General features: G+C 35.9%; 2 protein-coding genes and 1 long non-coding RNA gene across 3 annotated transcripts in view; 1 reads left to right on the top strand and 2 right to left on the bottom strand.

Moving 5' to 3' along the window:
• LOC114334942 (glucose transporter GlcP-like) overlaps positions 1-19,680 on the top strand; it is a 281,124-nt gene that overhangs the window by 68,185 nt on the left and 193,259 nt on the right. The gene's annotated exons all lie outside the window — the stretch shown is intronic.
• On the bottom strand, positions 93-8,447 carry LOC126883459 (uncharacterized). The gene is made up of 3 exons (XR_007697659.1): positions 8,198-8,447; positions 2,248-2,405; positions 93-2,099 (listed from the first exon to the last, which is right to left on the bottom strand). It is a non-coding gene; the product is annotated as an uncharacterized LOC126883459 (long non-coding RNA).
• LOC114334949 (probable metabolite transport protein CsbC) lies at positions 11,705-18,908 on the bottom strand. Its single transcript, XM_050649016.1, has 2 exons — positions 18,689-18,908; positions 11,705-14,806 (listed from the first exon to the last, which is right to left on the bottom strand). Exons 1-2 carry the CDS (start codon positions 18,855-18,857, stop codon positions 13,458-13,460), a joined length of 1,518 nt encoding a protein of 505 aa, XP_050504973.1. The 5' UTR covers positions 18,858-18,908; the 3' UTR covers positions 11,705-13,457.

The following is a 19,680-nucleotide window of genomic DNA, read 5'->3' as shown; positions in this document are numbered from 1 at the left end:
TTGTGATTTTGACAGTTTTGCGTTTTGTGTACCACCGCAAATAATGATATGTACCACCAGTGGTACATGTACCACAGATTGAGAACCGCTGATCTAGAATATTTTGAACAAACTAAAAACACGAATATATCATCGAAAAATTAATAAAAAGGTCTTAAAATGCTTGGTTAGATATTAAGATCTAGTTAAAAAGAAACCAAAAACTGGATATTTTCTACAGAACGTAGATTATGAATTTTTAAGCCAGCTAATCCCATTTATTATACAGGGTGTCCCGAAAAGATTGGTCGTAAATTAAATCACATATTCTGGGACCAAAAATAATTTGAATGAACCTAACTTACCTTAGTACAAATATGCACACAAAAAAAGTTACAGCCCTTTGAACATACAAAATAAAAATTGATTTTTTCGAATATATCGAAAACTATTAAAGATTTTTTATTGAAAATGGACATGAAGCAATATTATTGCAGTAACATCTTAAAGAAAAATTATAGTGAAATTTGTGCACCCCATAAAAATGTTATGGGGGTTTTGTTCCCTTTAACCCCCCCAAACTTTTGGGTACGTTCCAATTAAATTATTTCTGCGGTACCATTAGTTAAACACTGTGTTTTTAAAACTTTTTTACCTCTTTCTATTTTTTCGATAAAGCTCTCTTTATCAAGATATGGCTTCTTTTTAAAATGGTTCAAAATATACCTAAAAATGTAAATCATTAATAAATTTTCATATTATTAGTCTCTACAATCGTACTTAACCATATACAAATATGTGGTGGATTTGACAAATATTCAAAATATCATGATAAAAACTGACTTCAAAAAAGTACTAAGAGGCAAAAAAGTTTTAAAAACATTGTGTTTAACAGTACCACAATAATAATTCAATTGTAACTTACACAAAAGTTTGGGGGGGTTTAAACGAACAAAACCCCCATAAAATTTGTATGGGGTGTCGGGTGTCCAAATTTCACTATACAGTGGAACCTTAATTATCTGTCTCTCTATTAACTGTCACCTCTGTTAACCGTTTTGTAAGAGAGACTAAAAACTTTTTTACAGTCACCTCCTGTTTTCACATGATATTTTTTGACATGTTTTGTAGTAAATTCAATTATCTATTTACTACAAAACATGTCAAAATTTACATGTGAAAACAGAGATGACCCTAAAAATGGTTTTTCGTCTCCTACAAAATTCATGAAAAAGCAGATAGGAGGTATTGTCACATCACCGACAATATACCAGAAGTATATGTGGCCATACCAAATAATACATCCTTGATAAATATAAATATTTTTATTGCACAAAATCTTGTCATATATTTTTTTCCATAATCATCACTACGATGATGATTCATTTGTATTGAATTGTACATTGCAATTCTCTGATGTTTGGGAAAAAGGGCTTAAGTCAGAATTGCACATCGATAATGTTTTGATGATTTCTGGACCAGAAAAATCGGCTCTTTTTATTGGTACATACAGTTTAAGTCTGCAACACTTTTTTTATGGTCCAGAAATCATCAAAACATTATTGATGTGCAATTCTGACTTAAGCCCTTTTTGCCAAACATCAGAGAATTACAATCTGGTCATAACTGACCAATGAGCAATTTTAATTTAACCTAAATTACTACTGTTCCTTAAAATGAAGAGCTTACCCCATAGCGTCTCTTATCTAATCTAACAAGATCGTGCACTATTCTAACATACACAGGCACACAAGCACTACGCTCTGCTTTTCACTATCACCTATCACTCAAACTAGTTCAAAAGGCTTTGTCCTCTTCAATCTTCTAGTTTGTCCAGTAGTAGATATGAGGAGCTGGATTTCCTCAATATTCTCATACTTATGAAGTTGTTGTTGCTCATGACTTCCTGCTATCTTCTTGATGACTATATTATCCAGGTTCCATTCCTAGGTCTTGATATTTGTTTATAAAGTAATATCTTATTATGCATCGACAATGTGGAGTTTCTTCCAACTAGTCAATACACTTTTTATAGGTATCTTTCTTTTGCCTTTCATAGCCACAACAAGGTTATAATACGTTTCCTTCCTGGTTGTTTTGTAGACCACTTTCAACTGATTCTAAAAAATTAAAATGAATGGTAATTTTTCTATTCTTTACAATTAAAAATCAAAATAAATAGGTACTACTATTTACAGGTAATAATATGCATAAATAATTCGTTTCCTAAAGAATACAGAAAATTGAAAACGTTTTTATAATACTTACATAATTGTTTAAACAAAAGAGACCCAGCCAGAGCAAAACGCAAAACTAACAGACAGAACTGCAAAAAAAAGCCACTAATTTCCATTTTTCCACCCCCTTATCTTATATGCATTTTCCAATCAAAATTTTTAGGTTGTCATGAACATGAAAGACTCAACCTTGTAACGGGTAGTTCTTTCAGGACGACAGACTCAGTAAAACACAGGTTGAAAACAAAGCAAATTTATTAACTCTAAATTATAACAATATAACGCAAAATAATAATTTGATATTTTATCCCGTTCCAGCGAAGTCTTCCTCCGGATGGGCGTCTGTAACAGAAGAACCAAAATTAACAGAGGTATTCAAATATATTATATCTATCGGGGCTCGCTCAATACGCTTGCCTCCGTTGAATTACGAGTCGCACATTACCTCACTTCGGTACACCGTGCGTCTCGTCTCGAGTTGGCCTGCCTGAGTTTACGAATCACCTCACGAACGGTGCACGTCGCGATTCAGGTTGGCCGGCCTCGCTCACTTCGCTTGGCTGGTTATGGAGCCCAGAACGGTCGTTCAGGACTGCCGGATCGTCGCTTACGATGCTCTTAAATATCCCTCTGGCGGCGTTGGTTCGGAGAGGTGGAACTTAGTGGGGGCACCTGCGCGATTTGAGAGAATCGCACGGTTCCGAGTGTCGATGTTTGGACGGAGCGTCAGCCTATCATTACACCCCCTCTTCTTCGAAAAAAAAAAAAAGAAGTAACATACCTTTTTTTTTTTGGCGTCTATAGTCGTTTGATTCCATCTATCCCTCGTGGTATCTTTATTACAATTTTTCTCCCGTTATTGCATGAAATTCTGTATCTTTTGGTCCCTCCTTCAATTAGTCGCTTTGGGACGACTTCCAATAGGTCAGAGTATTCTGCGGTTTGAGGTTCTCCTGGAGTGGATGCGGCTTGGGCTTCGAGCCCCGTTGGTGTATCTGGGGCCGCCGGGGATTCGAGGACACTCTGCTTCCTTGGCGGGGATGGCGGCGTTCCAAATAGTTCGTGGAATCTCTTTAACATCCGTTCCGCGTCTTTCCCTGGTGTCACGGGCAGACCGGGTCTCTCTGGCGTTCCTAGGGGGGTCATCTGTTCAGGAATTTCTAGAATATCTTCCATGGTGGATGTGGACGAACTAAATTCTGAATGCTAATATTGCTGCTTATATAGTGATTTCCTTTGGTGGGGATGGGATTTCTGTTGAGACGTCTTCCCCCACCCATGGCTTTAAATCTTTCACATGCGCCGTTATCTGCTTACGGCTGTTGCTGTCGGCAAATTTCAGTTTTACGATTACTGGCGATATCGCGGATGTTACTGTGTATGGTCCTGAGTACTTTGGCGCTAACTTGCTGGTGAACGCTGCGCTAGCCGATGATAGATAGTGTTCCTTTTTCATGACACGGTCTCCTGGATGTGGCCGCCAGTTTCTTCGCCTTAAATCGTAATGTTTCTTTTGGTCCTCGAAAGCGTGTTCCATGTGTACTTTTGCCAATTCCCTCAACGCTTCTAACTTGCTTAAGTTTTCTGCGTACCCCTGTATACCCTGGTCATTTGTCACGTCTGTTGTATCTAATTCTCTTCCAAAATTGAGAAGCGCTGGTGAAAATCCTGTCGAATCATGTTTTGACGAATTTATGGCATAGCAGAATTCTGGTATGAATTTGTCCCAGTCTTTATGGTTATCCTCCACGTAAGTAGCTATCATTGTTTTCAGTACCTTGTTTGTTCGTTCTACTGGATTGCATTGAGGCGAGTATGGTGGTGTCAGAATGTGATCTATATTGTATGACTTCATGAATGCCCTAAAGCTGCTACTTGTGAACTGCGCGCCGTTGTCCGAGATGATTTTCTTTGGGATTCCGAATTGCATAATTACTTTTGATCGTAGAAAGTCGATGAGGGAGTTCGTAGAAGCTGCTTTTATTGGTTGGGCGACGACCCATTTAGTGAACCGGTCTTGCACGACTATCAGGAAAGCGTTTCCCTTTGTAGATCTTGGGAATGGTCCCACTAAATCGATTGAGACAGTATGCCAAGGCTTTTCTACAGCTGACGGTTGCATTTTCCCGGCTGGTTGCATTTGAGACGGTTTATATTGAAGGCACTTCGTACAGGTTCTAACGTAGTCTGCAATTTGTTTGAACATCTTAGGCCAGTAGTACTTCTGCGCTATCCGGCAAATTGTTTTTGCAATTCCTAAATGGCCTGCTGTGGTTGAGTCGTGATTTTCTTTCAAAATCTCTTTCCTTTTATAACTTGGTACGCATAATTTCCATGGGATGTTAAATTCTGGGTCGGCTAAATTGCGGCTGCTCCAAATGTGTTTATATAGTTTCTCGTTTGATATCTGTAAATCCGGGAAATTACCTGGGTTTTGGAGCACATTCCTATATAAATTATCGTACCAATCGCATGATTCTAGTTCCGATGCTAACAACTCCAGCTCTGGTTCCTCATTAAGGGTTTCTTGTGGTTGCCGTGATAAAGCATCTGCTACCTTGTTCAGAACTCCCTTTCTATATATGACTTCGAAATCGTACTGCTGCAGTTCTAAACTCCATCTGGCTAATCGACCTGACGGGTTTTTGAGATTCTTCAGCCATTTGAGAGATTGGTGATCCGATATAACCTTGAAGTTGTACCCTTCTATGTATGGCTTCATTTGCTTTATCCCGTACACTATGGATAGACATTCTTTTTCCGTTGTGGAATATTTTGTCTCGGCTGGTGTGAGGGTTCGACTAGCGTATGCGATTACCTTATCTTGGCCGTCGTATTTTTGTGTTAGCGCAACTCCAAGTCCGCAGTTTGATGCATCTGTTTGTAGGTAGAATGTTTTTGAGAAATCGGGACACGCTAATACTGGAGCCGTCGTAAGTTTCGCTTTGAGTTCCTTAAACGCGTTTTCCTGCTTATCCGTCCATTTCCATCTTATCTTCTTCTTTAGAAGCATGTTTAGTGGTCCTGCTATTGTCGAATAATTCTCTATGAATCGCCGATACCATGAGGTTATTCCTAAAAAGCGACGGAGCTGACGTGCATTTCTCGGTGGTGCAAGTTCGGTTATAGCGCTGGTCTTCTCCGGGTCAGTTTTTATTCCTTCTGCTCCCACAACGTGTCCTAAATATTTGAGTTCTGGCTGGCAGAATGTACATTTTTCGAAGTTAAGTTGTAATCTGGCTTCTTTTAGTCTTCGGAAGACCTCTTGTAGGTGATATAAATGCTCTTGGAATGTCTTCGATATTACCACGATATCATCCAAGTATGCGAACGCGAATTCTACATCGGGCGGTATTACTTTGTCTAGCAGTCGTTGGAAAGTTGCTCCGGCGGAGTGCAGTCCGAACGGGGTAGTTCTGAATTGGAAATGACCTTTTCCGGGTACGCTAAATGCTGTCACTGGGCGGCTTGTTTCTTCCAGGGGTATTTGAAAATATCCCTGCTTCAAATCGAGAGTTGAGATGAAATTTGCTTCCTTAAGTCTATCCAAAATTTCTGATATCCGCGGTAACGGATACGCGTCCTTTTCTGATAGTTCGTTGACTTTTCTAAAGTCAATGCAAAATCTGTACGAGTTATCTTTTTTTTTAACTAGTACAATCGGTGAACTCCAACCACTTGCAGAGGGTTCGATAGTTCCTTCTTTCAACATTTTATCCACCTCTTGGTTGATGATCTGCAACATTGCGGGATTTTGCCGCCTATACGGCTGTTTGACGGGATCGCACCTTTTCTTCAATTTTATTTCGTGCTTTATTAAGTTGGTGGGACCTGTTAACTTCTCGAATTCCCTAAGCTCTCTTCTTAGGAACCTTTCTATCTCTGTATTTTGGGTGGAGTCTTTTAAAATGTTACATGTTTCCTCTTGATGTTGTTCGTACTGTTTGGATGTATCCCTATCGAACTTAAGTTCGATCGAATGTTCCCTGAGGAATTCCACTCCTAGTATTGCATCTTCCGTTAACCCTGGCATTATTATAAATGTTTGTCTTGTTTGTAAATTATCGATCTCGCAGTCAATTGTTAATTTCTGGTTGAGCTCCATTGAAGATCCGTTTGCTAGTCTAGTTCTTCCGTTATAGCTATGTAGGGAGTGTTTGAATATCTGCGCTATTCTATCTCCGGCGTAATTTTGGGTGGTCCCTGTGTCAATTAATGCTTTGTAGGAACTTTGTCCGATTTTCAGTGATGCGAATAGTCGCATGTCGTTTCCTGCTTGTTGTGTAACGGCTAGAACGAGCGGAGTCGAATCTTGCTCCTCAGACTGGGACGACTCCTTGTTTCTCCAGTCTGTTATTCGTTTCCCTGACGTCTGGAACAGCAGTCACTGCTGTAGACCCCTTCTTTGCCGCATCGCGAACAAAACTTTTTCCATGGGTTTTTACAATTCCTACGGAAGTGACCTGTCATCTTGCACCGGAAGCATGTCCTTTTGGCATCGTATTCTGTAGGGTCTGTACGTCTCCAATTTCCGTGAAAATTTTTATTTTCTCGGGTCCTTTCGTCTTCCAAAGTTTCGTACTCTTGGGCCAATTCTTGCAATCCCGATAAGTCTTCGAAATCCCGGCGGCGAGCGTATAGCTTATATTCTGGCAGCATATTTTTATATATCCTGTCGAGTTCTTGGTTTCTTGACAAAGATCCCTCTCGTCTGATCAATGTTTGAATATCCGTGATGTATCTATCCACTGGTTCGTTTTTCCTTTGCTTCCTGTTTCTGATTTGCTCCTCTAGCTGTAGCAAATATTCTCTGGGATAAAAAGCTTTCTTAAAATCTTTGATGAAGTCCGTCCATGAATCCCAATTTCTGTTGTTGTTTCGGTACCATGACAATGCGTGGTCTCCTAACAATTCTGGTAATGCTTTTAGCAGATCTTGCTTATCGATCTCGTAGGCTAGGCTTAATTCATCTATCCTTTCTATGAAGTCTACTGCATCCGAATGTTTCTTGTCGAAGTGTGTGTTCCACCTCCGCACTTGATTTAGCAAATCTGATTGCCTCATTTGTTTTGTCATTGTTAAGTCTTGTAATTGGTTTCTGATTAATGAAATTTCTTGGGTCAGTGTTTCTGGTTCGGCTTCCTTGGAAGTATTGCTTTTTGGGATTGTTCCTGTCGCTTCCCCGCGATCCTTATAAAAGGTTCTGAGTCTTAATCTTAACTCGTCGACGGTTCCTTTGGAATCCAACCCGCATCTTTCGGCGTCGCGCTGTAATTCCTCTTTGGAAAGACGATTTATCCATGACGTACCCGTCGTGGCACCTGATACTGAGTCTGTGTCTTTATCTGTCGGCATTTTTGGTATTATCTGGGCGTCGAATAACGACGTTTACTTGCGTATATTTCGACTTTTGCTCGGGCGCCAAATTTGTAACGGGTAGTTCTTTCAGGACGACAGACTCAGTAAAACACAGGTTGAAAACAAAGCAAATTTATTAACTCTAAATTATAACAATATAACGCAAAATAATAATTTGATATTTTATCCCGTTCCAGCGAAGTCTTCCTCCGGATGGGCGTCTGTAACAGAAGAACCAAAATTAACAGAGGTATTCAAATATATTATATCTATCGGGGCTCGCTCAATACGCTTGCCTCCGTTGAATTACGAGTCGCACATTACCTCACTTCGGTACACCGTGCGTCTCGTCTCGAGTTGGCCTGCCTGAGTTTACGAATCACCTCACGAACGGTGCACGTCGCGATTCAGGTTGGCCGGCCTCGCTCACTTCGCTTGGCTGGTTATGGAGCCCAGAACGGTCGTTCAGGACTGCCGGATCGTCGCTTACGATGCTCTTAAATATCCCTCTGGCGGCGTTGGTTCGGAGAGGTGGAACTTAGTGGGGGCACCTGCGCGATTTGAGAGAATCGCACGGTTCCGAGTGTCGATGTTTGGACGGAGCGTCAGCCTATCATTACAACCTCAACAAATAATAATAAACAAAAAGCTCTACTTCCACTTCCCGCCAAATGGACACAGGTTGGTGACACTGAATTCACGCCGAATAAAATGAAAAAATAGAACAATTTTCTTTTTCGTCAATTTCTTCACGTGAAGTTTATAACGAACAAACTTAGATGTCAAAGTGTGCTTTTACACGTCAAATTTGGCCTTGAATAACTTGGTCAATTTCTTGTCCAATTTATTGTTGATGTAAAGTGGACTTTAATGTTTACTTTAAGTTGATTATGAAACCGGGCGATTTTGACAGGTAACCGTTAACACAGATTTTACTGTATTTACAGGGCCTAAAAGAATCTACTGATTTCTATTGATTTTTTGAAAGCAAAACTACTATCCGCTGCAAGATAATTCGGATGGAATTCAGACAAAATATGTACAAAAAGTACATATTTTGTCGGAGTTTCAGCCAAATTATCTTGCAACGGATATAGTACTGAAAGAGTAAGAACTGGCCTGGCAACCCTGTCTAGCAAAGCTGATACAAAGATTTAAGCTTATCAAATCTACTGATAAAACAATGGACAATGGAGAAACCAGCTAATAAAAAACAAATAAACAAGTTGTTAAATAAATCCAAAATTTCCATCAAAATAAAATATAAAATAATAAGAAAAAAGTAAGGTTATAAAGTAAATTCTTTTTTTGCTCCTGAAGTTGCCGTAAACGTGTCACACATCTATAGAACTATAAAAGGCCCAGGGGTCGTGAGAGACAACTACCTAGTCGGCCAGAAAACCCATGGGCGTAAATTAGTTTAGCATTATAACGTTTTTAAGTAGTTGCGATTGTTGAAAAATTTAACTGTGATATGTAGTTGTCACAATAGTAATAACTTAGTTGCTCATATAACTAAAGATATTACTTAACGTTGTAACATCGTAATGTCAGTCGGGTTAGGGGTCGTTGGCCGAAACAACTGAAAGTCCACTGTGGCAACGTTATATACAGTGCATTTGTTTGTACTGACAACCAATGCGTCGAAAAATTGCTACTTGGGTGGACGGCTCGCCGTACAAATATCTCGGTTCTGGATGAAATTAAACCGGATCAGCGTCTCTCCAGTACCGTTTACTCTAGAATTTTAAAGTTCTTTGGTCATATCCATCGAAGTGTTCACAAAATGGAGCGGTTGGTGGTCCAAGGAAGGCCTCAGACTCAACGCCAACGCGGAAGATCTCCACAGCGATGGGCGGACATTACTAAAAAGCTTCTCAACAAACAGTATACTGAGGCAATACATGTAACTGATGACCGCGACCAGTGGAGAAATATTATCAATCAAACTGTCCGAGCTGCTGAAGCCCAATTATGAACCACAACACATCTACTAAGATGTTAATGACTATGATGATGAAAAACTAATAAGCAATCGAGAAAAGAGAAAAAGTAATTTTTTTAATTAATATATTAATTAATATATATATGGAAACGTTTTGATCATTATGGTCAGAAGCTTATATTCCATATGAAAGCAGCCTTTAGCTTTTTTTGTTGGAACGCAAGTATAATCAAGAGAATGTAAACCTATTATGAAGAGTGTATTGTCAATTATCAAGCATTAACTTGAATGTTGAAACAATTTCAAGTGATATTGGATCAAACTTTTTGAATTAGCTAAATTATATAATGTTACTCCTGAAAATCCTGAATTTCAAGTAGTCAGTCATAAATTGTTTTATATATTTGACCTAAGTTATTGTTTTATACAAACTACAGAAACAATTTAATGAAACATAGTTTATTAAATTTAATTTAGGTTTGCTGATAAAAGTACTTTATGGAAGTTTTTGTGAGTATTGGATTCTCAACTTTTTAAACACAGCACGTGGCTTGTGGAATGAACACATATAAAATATGACTTTGTGCTCTTCCTACAGATGCATTTGGTACAGTAGAGGTCAAAGAAAGGTTAGAGAATTTGTATGATATTTTAGATTCAAATTCTTTGTGAAATCCCAATAAATACAAAATTAATTTTTTATACGATAGTTTATAGTTCATGAAAAAGCTTAAAATAATTAATTCACATAATCAAGATATCTCAAAAAGAATTAAATTGTATAAATGTTGGAAAATAACAATTAATAGTTGTAGGCTATATAAGAAAATATATATAGAAAATAAGTCTATACAAAATATTATGAGCTACAAACTGATACAAAAACAAAATACTAACGCCAAGCCAAGCAAAACAAACAACTGTGACAACAAACGCCGATCCTGTACAAGACAAATGTCACCAAAATTATTTGCTATTCATACAAATTGAGAAATGGCCGATCTGGCACATGCGCATAAAAATTTAGTTCATAGATAATCCTTTTGTGTCGCTTCTTGGGAGATATGTATTCTTTGCTCCGGTTGATCATACAGGTCAAAATCGAAAGGAAACGCTGGGGTGGAAGAAAACAATTGGCTTGGTTGCGTAACATTGGTCGAGGAATTGTTTCGTACAGTTGCCGACCGAGAAATATTTACTCGATTCTAGATCCTGACCCGAATATTAGCGGCGTGTAATTTGTGTTGCCTATATAAACTTTTGAATCGCGAAACGGCCTGTTTATTATAGGTGGCATATTATGTAAATAGTTCACTATTCCTGCCTTTTTCCGCAATAAAACTAGCATTTGTTTTAAGCTCTATTTTATTCTTCCAAGAAATAAAGTCATCATGGATGGAAAACTCTATTGTATCGTATTGCATAGGAATTGCTATGAGAAGTTTCATAATGTTTAATAAAGTCCTTTTTAAAAGTTGCATGATAATTACACAGAAAACATTTATATTGAAATGTGTTAGTTTCTGCAGAAACTAATACATTTGTGTGCACTTTTTTGACATGAAATTTTAAACTTGACTTATATCTATCTAAATTGGTTATCACAATGTGTGCACTTATAGACATTGCCTTTAAGCACTTTTAAAGGGGCAATTGCATCCAATTTGTCGGGATGCGAACTTTTTACATGTCTTTTTAAATCATGTTTACGTCTATACACTTTTCCGCATTGCACGCACTTATTAATTATTTCCACACCGAACATTTTCGTTGTCAAGAAAATGAAATACAAACTCAAAAGCAAACACAAACACAGAACTGTAAACAGCAGAAATGATTGAATCGGAAAATTGATCTAACAGCTTCACTGTTCAATTGGTAATTATACAAAGAGTCTACATTCTACCACATCCAATACTATTTTAATATTAAATATCATGTAACTGCAGTAAATATCACTAAATGGTCTTTTCAGCGTTTTAAATAACTCAAAAGAAAATGCCCATTTCGTCGATTCAAGTTTATATAGGCAAGAAGGCAACCCAAATTACACGCCGCTAATCTTCGGGTCAAGATTTAGACAGAATAGAAATACTCCATCAGATTCAGATTGTTAATACAACGCGACGATAGCCAACGCTTGAAAACAAGCACGGTCCATAAAGAAGGAAAAGAAGGAAATAAATAAATAAATAAATAATAGCTTTATTGTCCAACAGGTATCCATTTATAGACAATTTTACACTAATTATAAACTAAATTTTAAATTTTAAAGAAAAGAAAAAAGAAAAGATAATTACCAAGTGAATTAAGAATTCAAATGAGACTTAGCCATTCTGACAAGTTGACTTATACTACTGTTGAATATATCACAATAGTTTACCAAACAATTATAATTTTCACACATAACAAATATGGGGGAGTTTAATATCAGGTTCGTTCTGGCTTGTGTAGTTCTGAACGTGGAAACATTTCTAACAGGATAAGAAGGTACATTAAAATTTATTTGTTTGAGAATATCGGGGCAGCCAATTAAATTATGCAGCAATTTAAATAAAAATATTAGTGAAGCACAATTTCGCCTCATTTCTAATGAAACCATATCTAAACTATTACACAGCTCACTATTTATGTAACCTCTCTCTGGATATATGCCGTTAATCTTAAATGATAAATATTTCAAAAATTTACGCTGCACCTTCTCAATCAACTGAACATGTGAATTATAAAATGGAGACCAAATTATAGACGCATATTCTAATTTACAACGTACATAAGAGAAATATAGTAATTTGACAGTTTTTATGTTAGTAATATTTCGGCTATTTCTGACTACAAATCCATATGATTTAAGTTCTTCAGAAACTTTTAAAGATATATGTTCAGTAAATGAAAGTTAACAGTCGAAAATTATGCCAAGATCTTTAATTTTATTCACATGTTCCAGTTCGCTACCATCAATAGCATAAACATAGTTTATACTATTATGTTTCCTTGAGTAACTTACAACTTTGCATTTATTTGCATTAAGATTTAAATAGTTTTCTTTACACCATTCATGCACACCACTCAGTTCATTCTGGATAGTGTGACAATCATTGATATCGTTAATTTCTAAGTAAACTTTTAAATCATCTGCATAATACAAACAGGGTACAGAAATTTTCTTACATAAGTCATTAATAAATAACACAAACAAGAGTGGGCCTAGATTTGATCCTTGTGGGACTCCAGATGAAGGTATGTATTTGTGAGAGTTATAACCATTATAAGACACACATTGAGTTCTACCAGACAAATAGGATTTTATGAAAGCGACAGCATCTTTAGAAAAACCAAAATGACCAAATTGAAAAATCAGTATATATAACGTTAACTTGGGATCTCCTATCCAACGCTTCAGATATGTACTGTGTTATTCCCAATAAGTTTTTAACTGCTGTAATCCATGTAATCCATGCTGATATTGCGAAATTTGATAACGAGTGAAAGAGTATATACGATTATAAAGTATGATTTCAAAAATTTTGGATAAATTGCATATAATAGATATGGGCCTATAATTTTCTACACAACATTTTTCCCCATTTTTATAAACAGGACATACCTTTGATTCCTTCCAGATACTTGGATACTGTTTGTATAATAAACACAATTTGAAAATTTTTAATAATGGCTTAGTTAAAGCACCCATGCAATCTTTAATAAAAAAAGAGGGTATTTTATCAGGTCCAGAAGTCATCTTATTTTTTAATTTTTTGCTGGCTATAATTATTTCAGTGTCTTGAACAGGATAAAAATTTAGACATTCAGTGTTGACCGCTAAGACATTATTACTGGTTACTATATTACTATTAGTATATTAGTTAGTATATTAGTTAGAAATGTGAAGATAAAACGCAAACTAGCAAAAAAATTTATACTTAGTATAAATTAAATTACAATTTTATAATATTTTGTATCAATTTCTTCTTTAGAAGTAGTTGTATTTCGTTAAAACCCTTTCCTGTTGTTTCGGGAACAATTAAAAATAATATAAGAAATCCTGTCAAGGTAAATCCGCTATATATGAACATACAACCATAAATTCCAAGCTGTCCCATCAAAAGTGGAAATCCAAAGTTAACGGAACAGGCTATAATTGCCTCTAATGTAGTAGCAATGGCTACACCCATTGCCCTCACTTCGCTAGGAAATAGCTCACTCATGTAAGATGGAACAATAGGTCCCAGTCCTAGCGCATATGAACCAATAAACGTTAAAGCACATACAACAGGCAACCAGTTGAAATTATCAACTGAACAATAGCTTTTTAAATAAAAATATATCCCTAAAGTAAACGTTGATAAAGAACATCCAAGTGCAGATGCAAGAACAAGTCGCCTTCTACCTATTTTGTTAACTGAAGAAACTACCATTATATTAACAACCACCTGCATAGTACCCATCAAAATACTGACTGTATTACCAGAAACCGAAGCACCGGCTTCAGTAAATATGGTACCAGCGTAAGCTAAAATATTAGATACACCAGTTACTTGCTGAAAGAAACATAATGATAAAGCAATAAATAATGCTTTTCTCGATGAACTAGTACTAAAAATGTCGCAGTTTTTTCTTTGGTGATTGGCCTCTATAGATAAATCTTTCATCCTTTTAAACTCAGACTGAATCTCATCCATGGTTTTATGCTTTCTTAAATCTTTTAAAACTTTTAATGCTTCGTCATCTTTATTCTTATATAATAGGTACATGGGAGATTCAACGGTATAAAACGATAGTAAAAGATAAAATAAGGCAGGAGTGGCACAGAGGAACGAATATACTCTTATGCTTGTAAAGGATCCAAAAATAAAGCCTAGTAAAGTACCAAGAGGCAGACATAGACCATCTATGACACCCATCCATGCTCGACTTTTATCATCTGCAACTTCACTGTTATAAATCGTGGAGTTAACAATTACACCTGCCAAATTCATCCCATTTAGCAAGAAAAATATATAGTAAACATATATACTTCTAGCCATCGCAACTGCACTTAAAAAGATAACAAATAAAATTGAGTGTATTATTAAACATTTTCTACGTCCTAGTAGATTAGACACCTTAGCCATTACCGATAACAGAAATATCATTGTAAATTCTGAAGCTGAAACAACTACTGAAGTTTGAAATGGAGTGATGGCTTCTCCTAGGGGGTTGATTTTTGTGTCATTTGATCTTAGTTTCGGAATCGCTGGTGATCCCCAAACAAAACAGCTTCCTAGAGTTATCAGGGGTAAGTCAGCTAAAACAAAATAAATAATTAAAATTATGGTATATTAGTAAATTAAACGAAAAGTATGCTAAATTCTAAAGATCCAATAAGATGCAAGCTGGAAGTGGACAGCAAAATAATTTAGCAAGAAAGAAGTATCAGCTACCTGGGGACATTAATGCACAGTTATGAAAATACAGAAGCGGAAGTTGCCCAACAAATAAACAAAGCAAACAGAATGTCAGGATGTCTTAAACACACTATCTGGCGAAACACTCATCTACAGACAGAAACAAAGGCCTAGATTTATAGGACATTAGTTAGGCCAATTATGACTTACACTACGGAAACAAGACCTGACACCACAAAGACAAAAAGACTGAGGAAAACGTGTGAAATAAAAATTGTCCGAGATATCACAAGAAAATCATTACGGGAACGACAACGTAGCACAGGCCTCATGCAAAGCTGTAATACAGAACACAAATGACTTAACACTGAAAATAAAAAAGACTGGTCTGGGCATATAAGCAGAATGGGAAAAGAAAGACTGGTAAAAAGAGCACAAGACAGATCACCAAACAGCCGAAAGAGTGTAGGAGGGCCAAGGAATATATGGAGTGACAACCTGGATATCTGACTGGGAGGCATCCGAAGATGGAAGGAGCGCGATGCTATTAAGAAAGCAGAAAGAAGAAGAAGAAGTGTGTAAGTTGTATAAAATTGATAGACGGATACGTGAAGAAACCGAATTATCTGATAATCGATTTGGCTTCATGCAGGGCAGATCAACAACAGATGCAATTTGTATTATAAGGTAATTCATGAAAAATTACAGGAATAAAGAAACAAACGTTTATATGGTATTCATTGACCTTGAGAAAGCTTATGATAGAGTTCTTTAAGAGATTCTATGGTGGGCACTCGATAAGAAAGGAGTTTGCTGTGAATATGTAAAGATTTTGTGAAATATGTATGAGGGAGTAATGACTAGTGTTAGGACAGGTGTCGGAGAGACTGATAAATTTCATGTGAAAGGAGGATTGCACCAAGTCTCGGTGCTTAGTCCTTATTTATTCTCATTAGTTTTGGACCAGATAACAGCGAAACTACAGGGGAACATTCCATGGTGCTTAATGTATGCTAACGATGTAGTGTTAGTAGGAAGTAGTGAAAGAGACTAAATATTGGTGGAATGAAAAAACTGAGAAACTCGTAAACGAAAAGAAGAAATTATACCCGAAATATTTGAATATTAAACGAGAAGGAGACTACTACAAATACTAATTATTAGACTACTAATACTAATCGCTTATATTACACCGATATTCAAAAACGGAAATAAGTTTCAACGTAATAGTTACCGAGATATTTCCGGAGCAAATTCAGCAATCAGGCTATATGACCCGGTGAACAATGACCCGGTAAGTAAACTATGGAAAGTACTTCAAAGCACTAATATGACAGCTGTTCAAAATACATACAGGAATATGGCATTTGTCATAAAGGTGGGAAAGAGACTATCAGAACCGTTTAAGGTGGAAAAAGGTTTACGCCAGGGCTGTTGTATTTCCCCAAAACTCAAACTCACTGATGCAATGGAAAAGGAAATGCAACGGAACGGGTATACAAATTGATAAAGATACTTGCTTATATACCCTTCAGTTCTCAGATGACTCAAGTAATTTGGGCAAATGATAAGGACGATTTGTAATATATGGCGCGCAAACTGAAGGAGGAATATAATAAATGGGGTCTACAAATGAATATGGACAAAACAAAATATATGTAGTAATTTTCCTATGTCTCTACACAGTAAAAACATAGGAAAACAACCAAAAGTAACAATTTATAATACGTTGTTAAAAAGCACATTGATGTACGGTTCTGAAATGTGGAGTATCAAAGAACATCAAAAGAGAAAACTAGGAGCTACGGAAATGGAAGCACTACGACGTTCAAACATAACACCAAAGTTGGACAGGATTCGAAATGAAATAATAAGAGAGAGAATGGGTGTAACAAAAACAATTACTGACTGCATAGAGAAAAAACAATTAAACCGTGCCCCTGGTATGGGCACGTTCAAAGGATGAGCGAGGAAATACCTCCTAAAAAACAATGAGATGGGTACCAAGGGAAAGACGAAAAAGAGGACCGAAAAAATCTTGGATGAGTGGCATACGAAGATCTATGAGCGAAAGAGGATTATCCGATGAGGACTGTTTTATTTTTCTAATCATCAAGTATCTAAATTCAAGTTTGACCCTTCTTGTATCAGGTCTAGATAAGGATTTTTGCCATAAGAAGGGCGATTGGGCTGCATTATCAACTAAAAAACAATGTTTTAAAATGAAAAAAGTGCAAGTACTTACTAAGAACTGATATAATAAGGTTTGAACTTGAATTTAGGTACTTCGTAATTTCAAAAATGATATTTTATACTTATGTTTTTGAGCCTTAAAAATCGTCATTTTTAGTTCTTTTTTTAGTTTTAAATTATTTATAGCTCGAAAACGACCAACTGAAGAGAAACATTACAGAAGACTTTTTTGTTTAGAATGTTCCAAAAGATATAAAATAATATGTCCGGGTCGATTTTTTTATTTATAAAAAAGTCCTCCTTTAATTATTAATTAATTATAGTCAGAACAAAATTAGATCGAGCACCCCTTGTTTTTTATAATTGTTAATATACTAAATTACATATCCAATAATTTTTATCCAATAAGCAGATTGGTACCAGTCGACCTTTTATCGTATCTTACACTATACAGGGTGTTTGGTAAATAATGGGTCGTAGCTTAACTTTAGATTCCTGAAGTTAAAATAGGTCAATTTAAGCTAACTTACTTTAGTATAAAAGTTGATAATAACCGAAATACAGGGTGTCAAAGTTAAACTTTTATTTTATTTATTCTTGAATATTTTCTGACAGGCATGGGATAACTACACGAAATTTGGTAATCAGGGGTTTTTCGGGATGTTAAATCTAAATTCTCTACCAAAAATGAAGTATTGTCCAGAGGGCGCCACGTACGTCTTTCAGTACTCATTTAATACATTCAATTTTTTTATCCCCCACTCTACACACTTTTTGAATCAAAATTTTTATTCTCTTAATATTTTTACTTAAATAAGATATACTACATTCATCTCGCTGAACTTAACTGTTTTAGAGATAAACGTATTTAAAATATTCGATACAACATATTTTTGTGCATAATATCATTGTAGTTAGACCCAAAAAATCAACTTGAAACCATAACAATTGTGAAAGTTCTCATATATTTATGTCATTTCATCGCAAATTCCATTTGAAGAAATTTGCGACACATTTTTGTAAATTTTTATGGTTTTAAATTATTTTTCGGGTGTAACTACAATGATTTTTTTTTGGCATACACATTAGTGATTCAGCCAGTCACAAGATACATATTATAGCCCTAACTAACCTAAATAATCCTAACTACCCTAAGCGAATATTCGAAATAAAAATCAATAATTATGACAAAAGGAAGATTAACTGGGACACACACTTCTTCTCGTAACTACAATGATAATATGCAAAAAACTTATGTTGCCCGCAGATTTAAAATGCGTTTATCTCGAAAACGGTTGAGTTTAACGAGATGAACGTAGTATACCTTTTTTAAGTAAAAATATTAAGAGAATAAAACTTTTGATTCAAGTCCCAAAAAACCCCCGCTAACCAAAAAATGTCGTATCCCATGCCTGTTAGGAAATATTCAAGAAGAAATAAAATAAAACATTAATTTTGACACTCTGTATCTGTATGTCAGCTATTCGACCTATTTTAACCTCAGGAATCGATGTTTAAGCTGTGGCCCATTCTTTACCAAACACCCTGTATAGTAAGGAATAATGTACCTATTAACTAAATGTACTCACCTGAAAATGCACAGAAATACATCAGCCATGGTGTAACTTTTTTTAAATTCTCTGAACACTTTTGTGTATCTAGTAACTGATTCGTACTTAGTATTTCTCTTAAATTTTCTGAACACTTTTGTGTATTTAATAACTGATTCGTACTTAGTTTTTCGCTTGCGTCGGCCATTTTCAGTTCTGCAATGATAACATATTAACAAAAAACGATTATATTTACGAACATTTTTTATCATCGGTATTTGAAACTATTTAAATGTAGAAAGGTATTTAAATATTTCGTATATCTGTATCACCTTTTAACATTTAAAGCAACAACATTTTTACATACCTAGAAGCACCGGAGCGGTCAAGTTTACGGGTATTTGAATTTTCTATCGCCAGTCGTTTTCGTATCCTTTGTTACTTAAAAAAAACCTATATTAAATTAATACCAACGAATAAAAGACATATTTAGTTAAGTTAAATAAATTATTTAATTATTTAAGCACAATTTATGTATAGCAACATTTTTTAATTTTGCTTATACAAGACCTACACACAAATTGTTTACATAGGTATATGACAAATTTCACATGTTTTATTTTTGTTGAAGTTCCCTATTTGCCACTTCTTCTTCTTGAGGTGCTATCTCCGCTACGGATGTTGGCTATCATCATAGCTATTTTAATTTTTGGGTCAGTAACTCTAAATAGTTGTTTTGAGCTGCATCCAAACCATTCTCTCAGGTTCCTCAGCCATGAAATTCGTCTTCTTCCGATGCTTCCTCTGCCATCTACCTCTCCTTTCATTATGAGTCACAGGATGCCATACTTCTCTCTCCGCATCACATGTCCGAAATACTGTAGCTTGTGTCACTGCTTCCGTTTATCATTTGATGGAGGTGTTTTATCGCTGATTTTTTATCCGTTGATGTTTTTCTACCCTTAGTCATATGATCTTGTCGCAATTCTTGTGCTAACTGAAGCAGAAAAGTTTGCCTAGATATTTGACAA

This window comes from Diabrotica virgifera, chromosome 4 (assembly GCF_917563875.1).
Source record: "Diabrotica virgifera virgifera chromosome 4, PGI_DIABVI_V3a".
Classification (NCBI taxonomy): domain Eukaryota; kingdom Metazoa; phylum Arthropoda; class Insecta; order Coleoptera; family Chrysomelidae; genus Diabrotica; species Diabrotica virgifera.
Note: the sequence above shows the minus strand (reverse complement) of the source record. Positions and strands in the feature narration are given on the sequence as shown.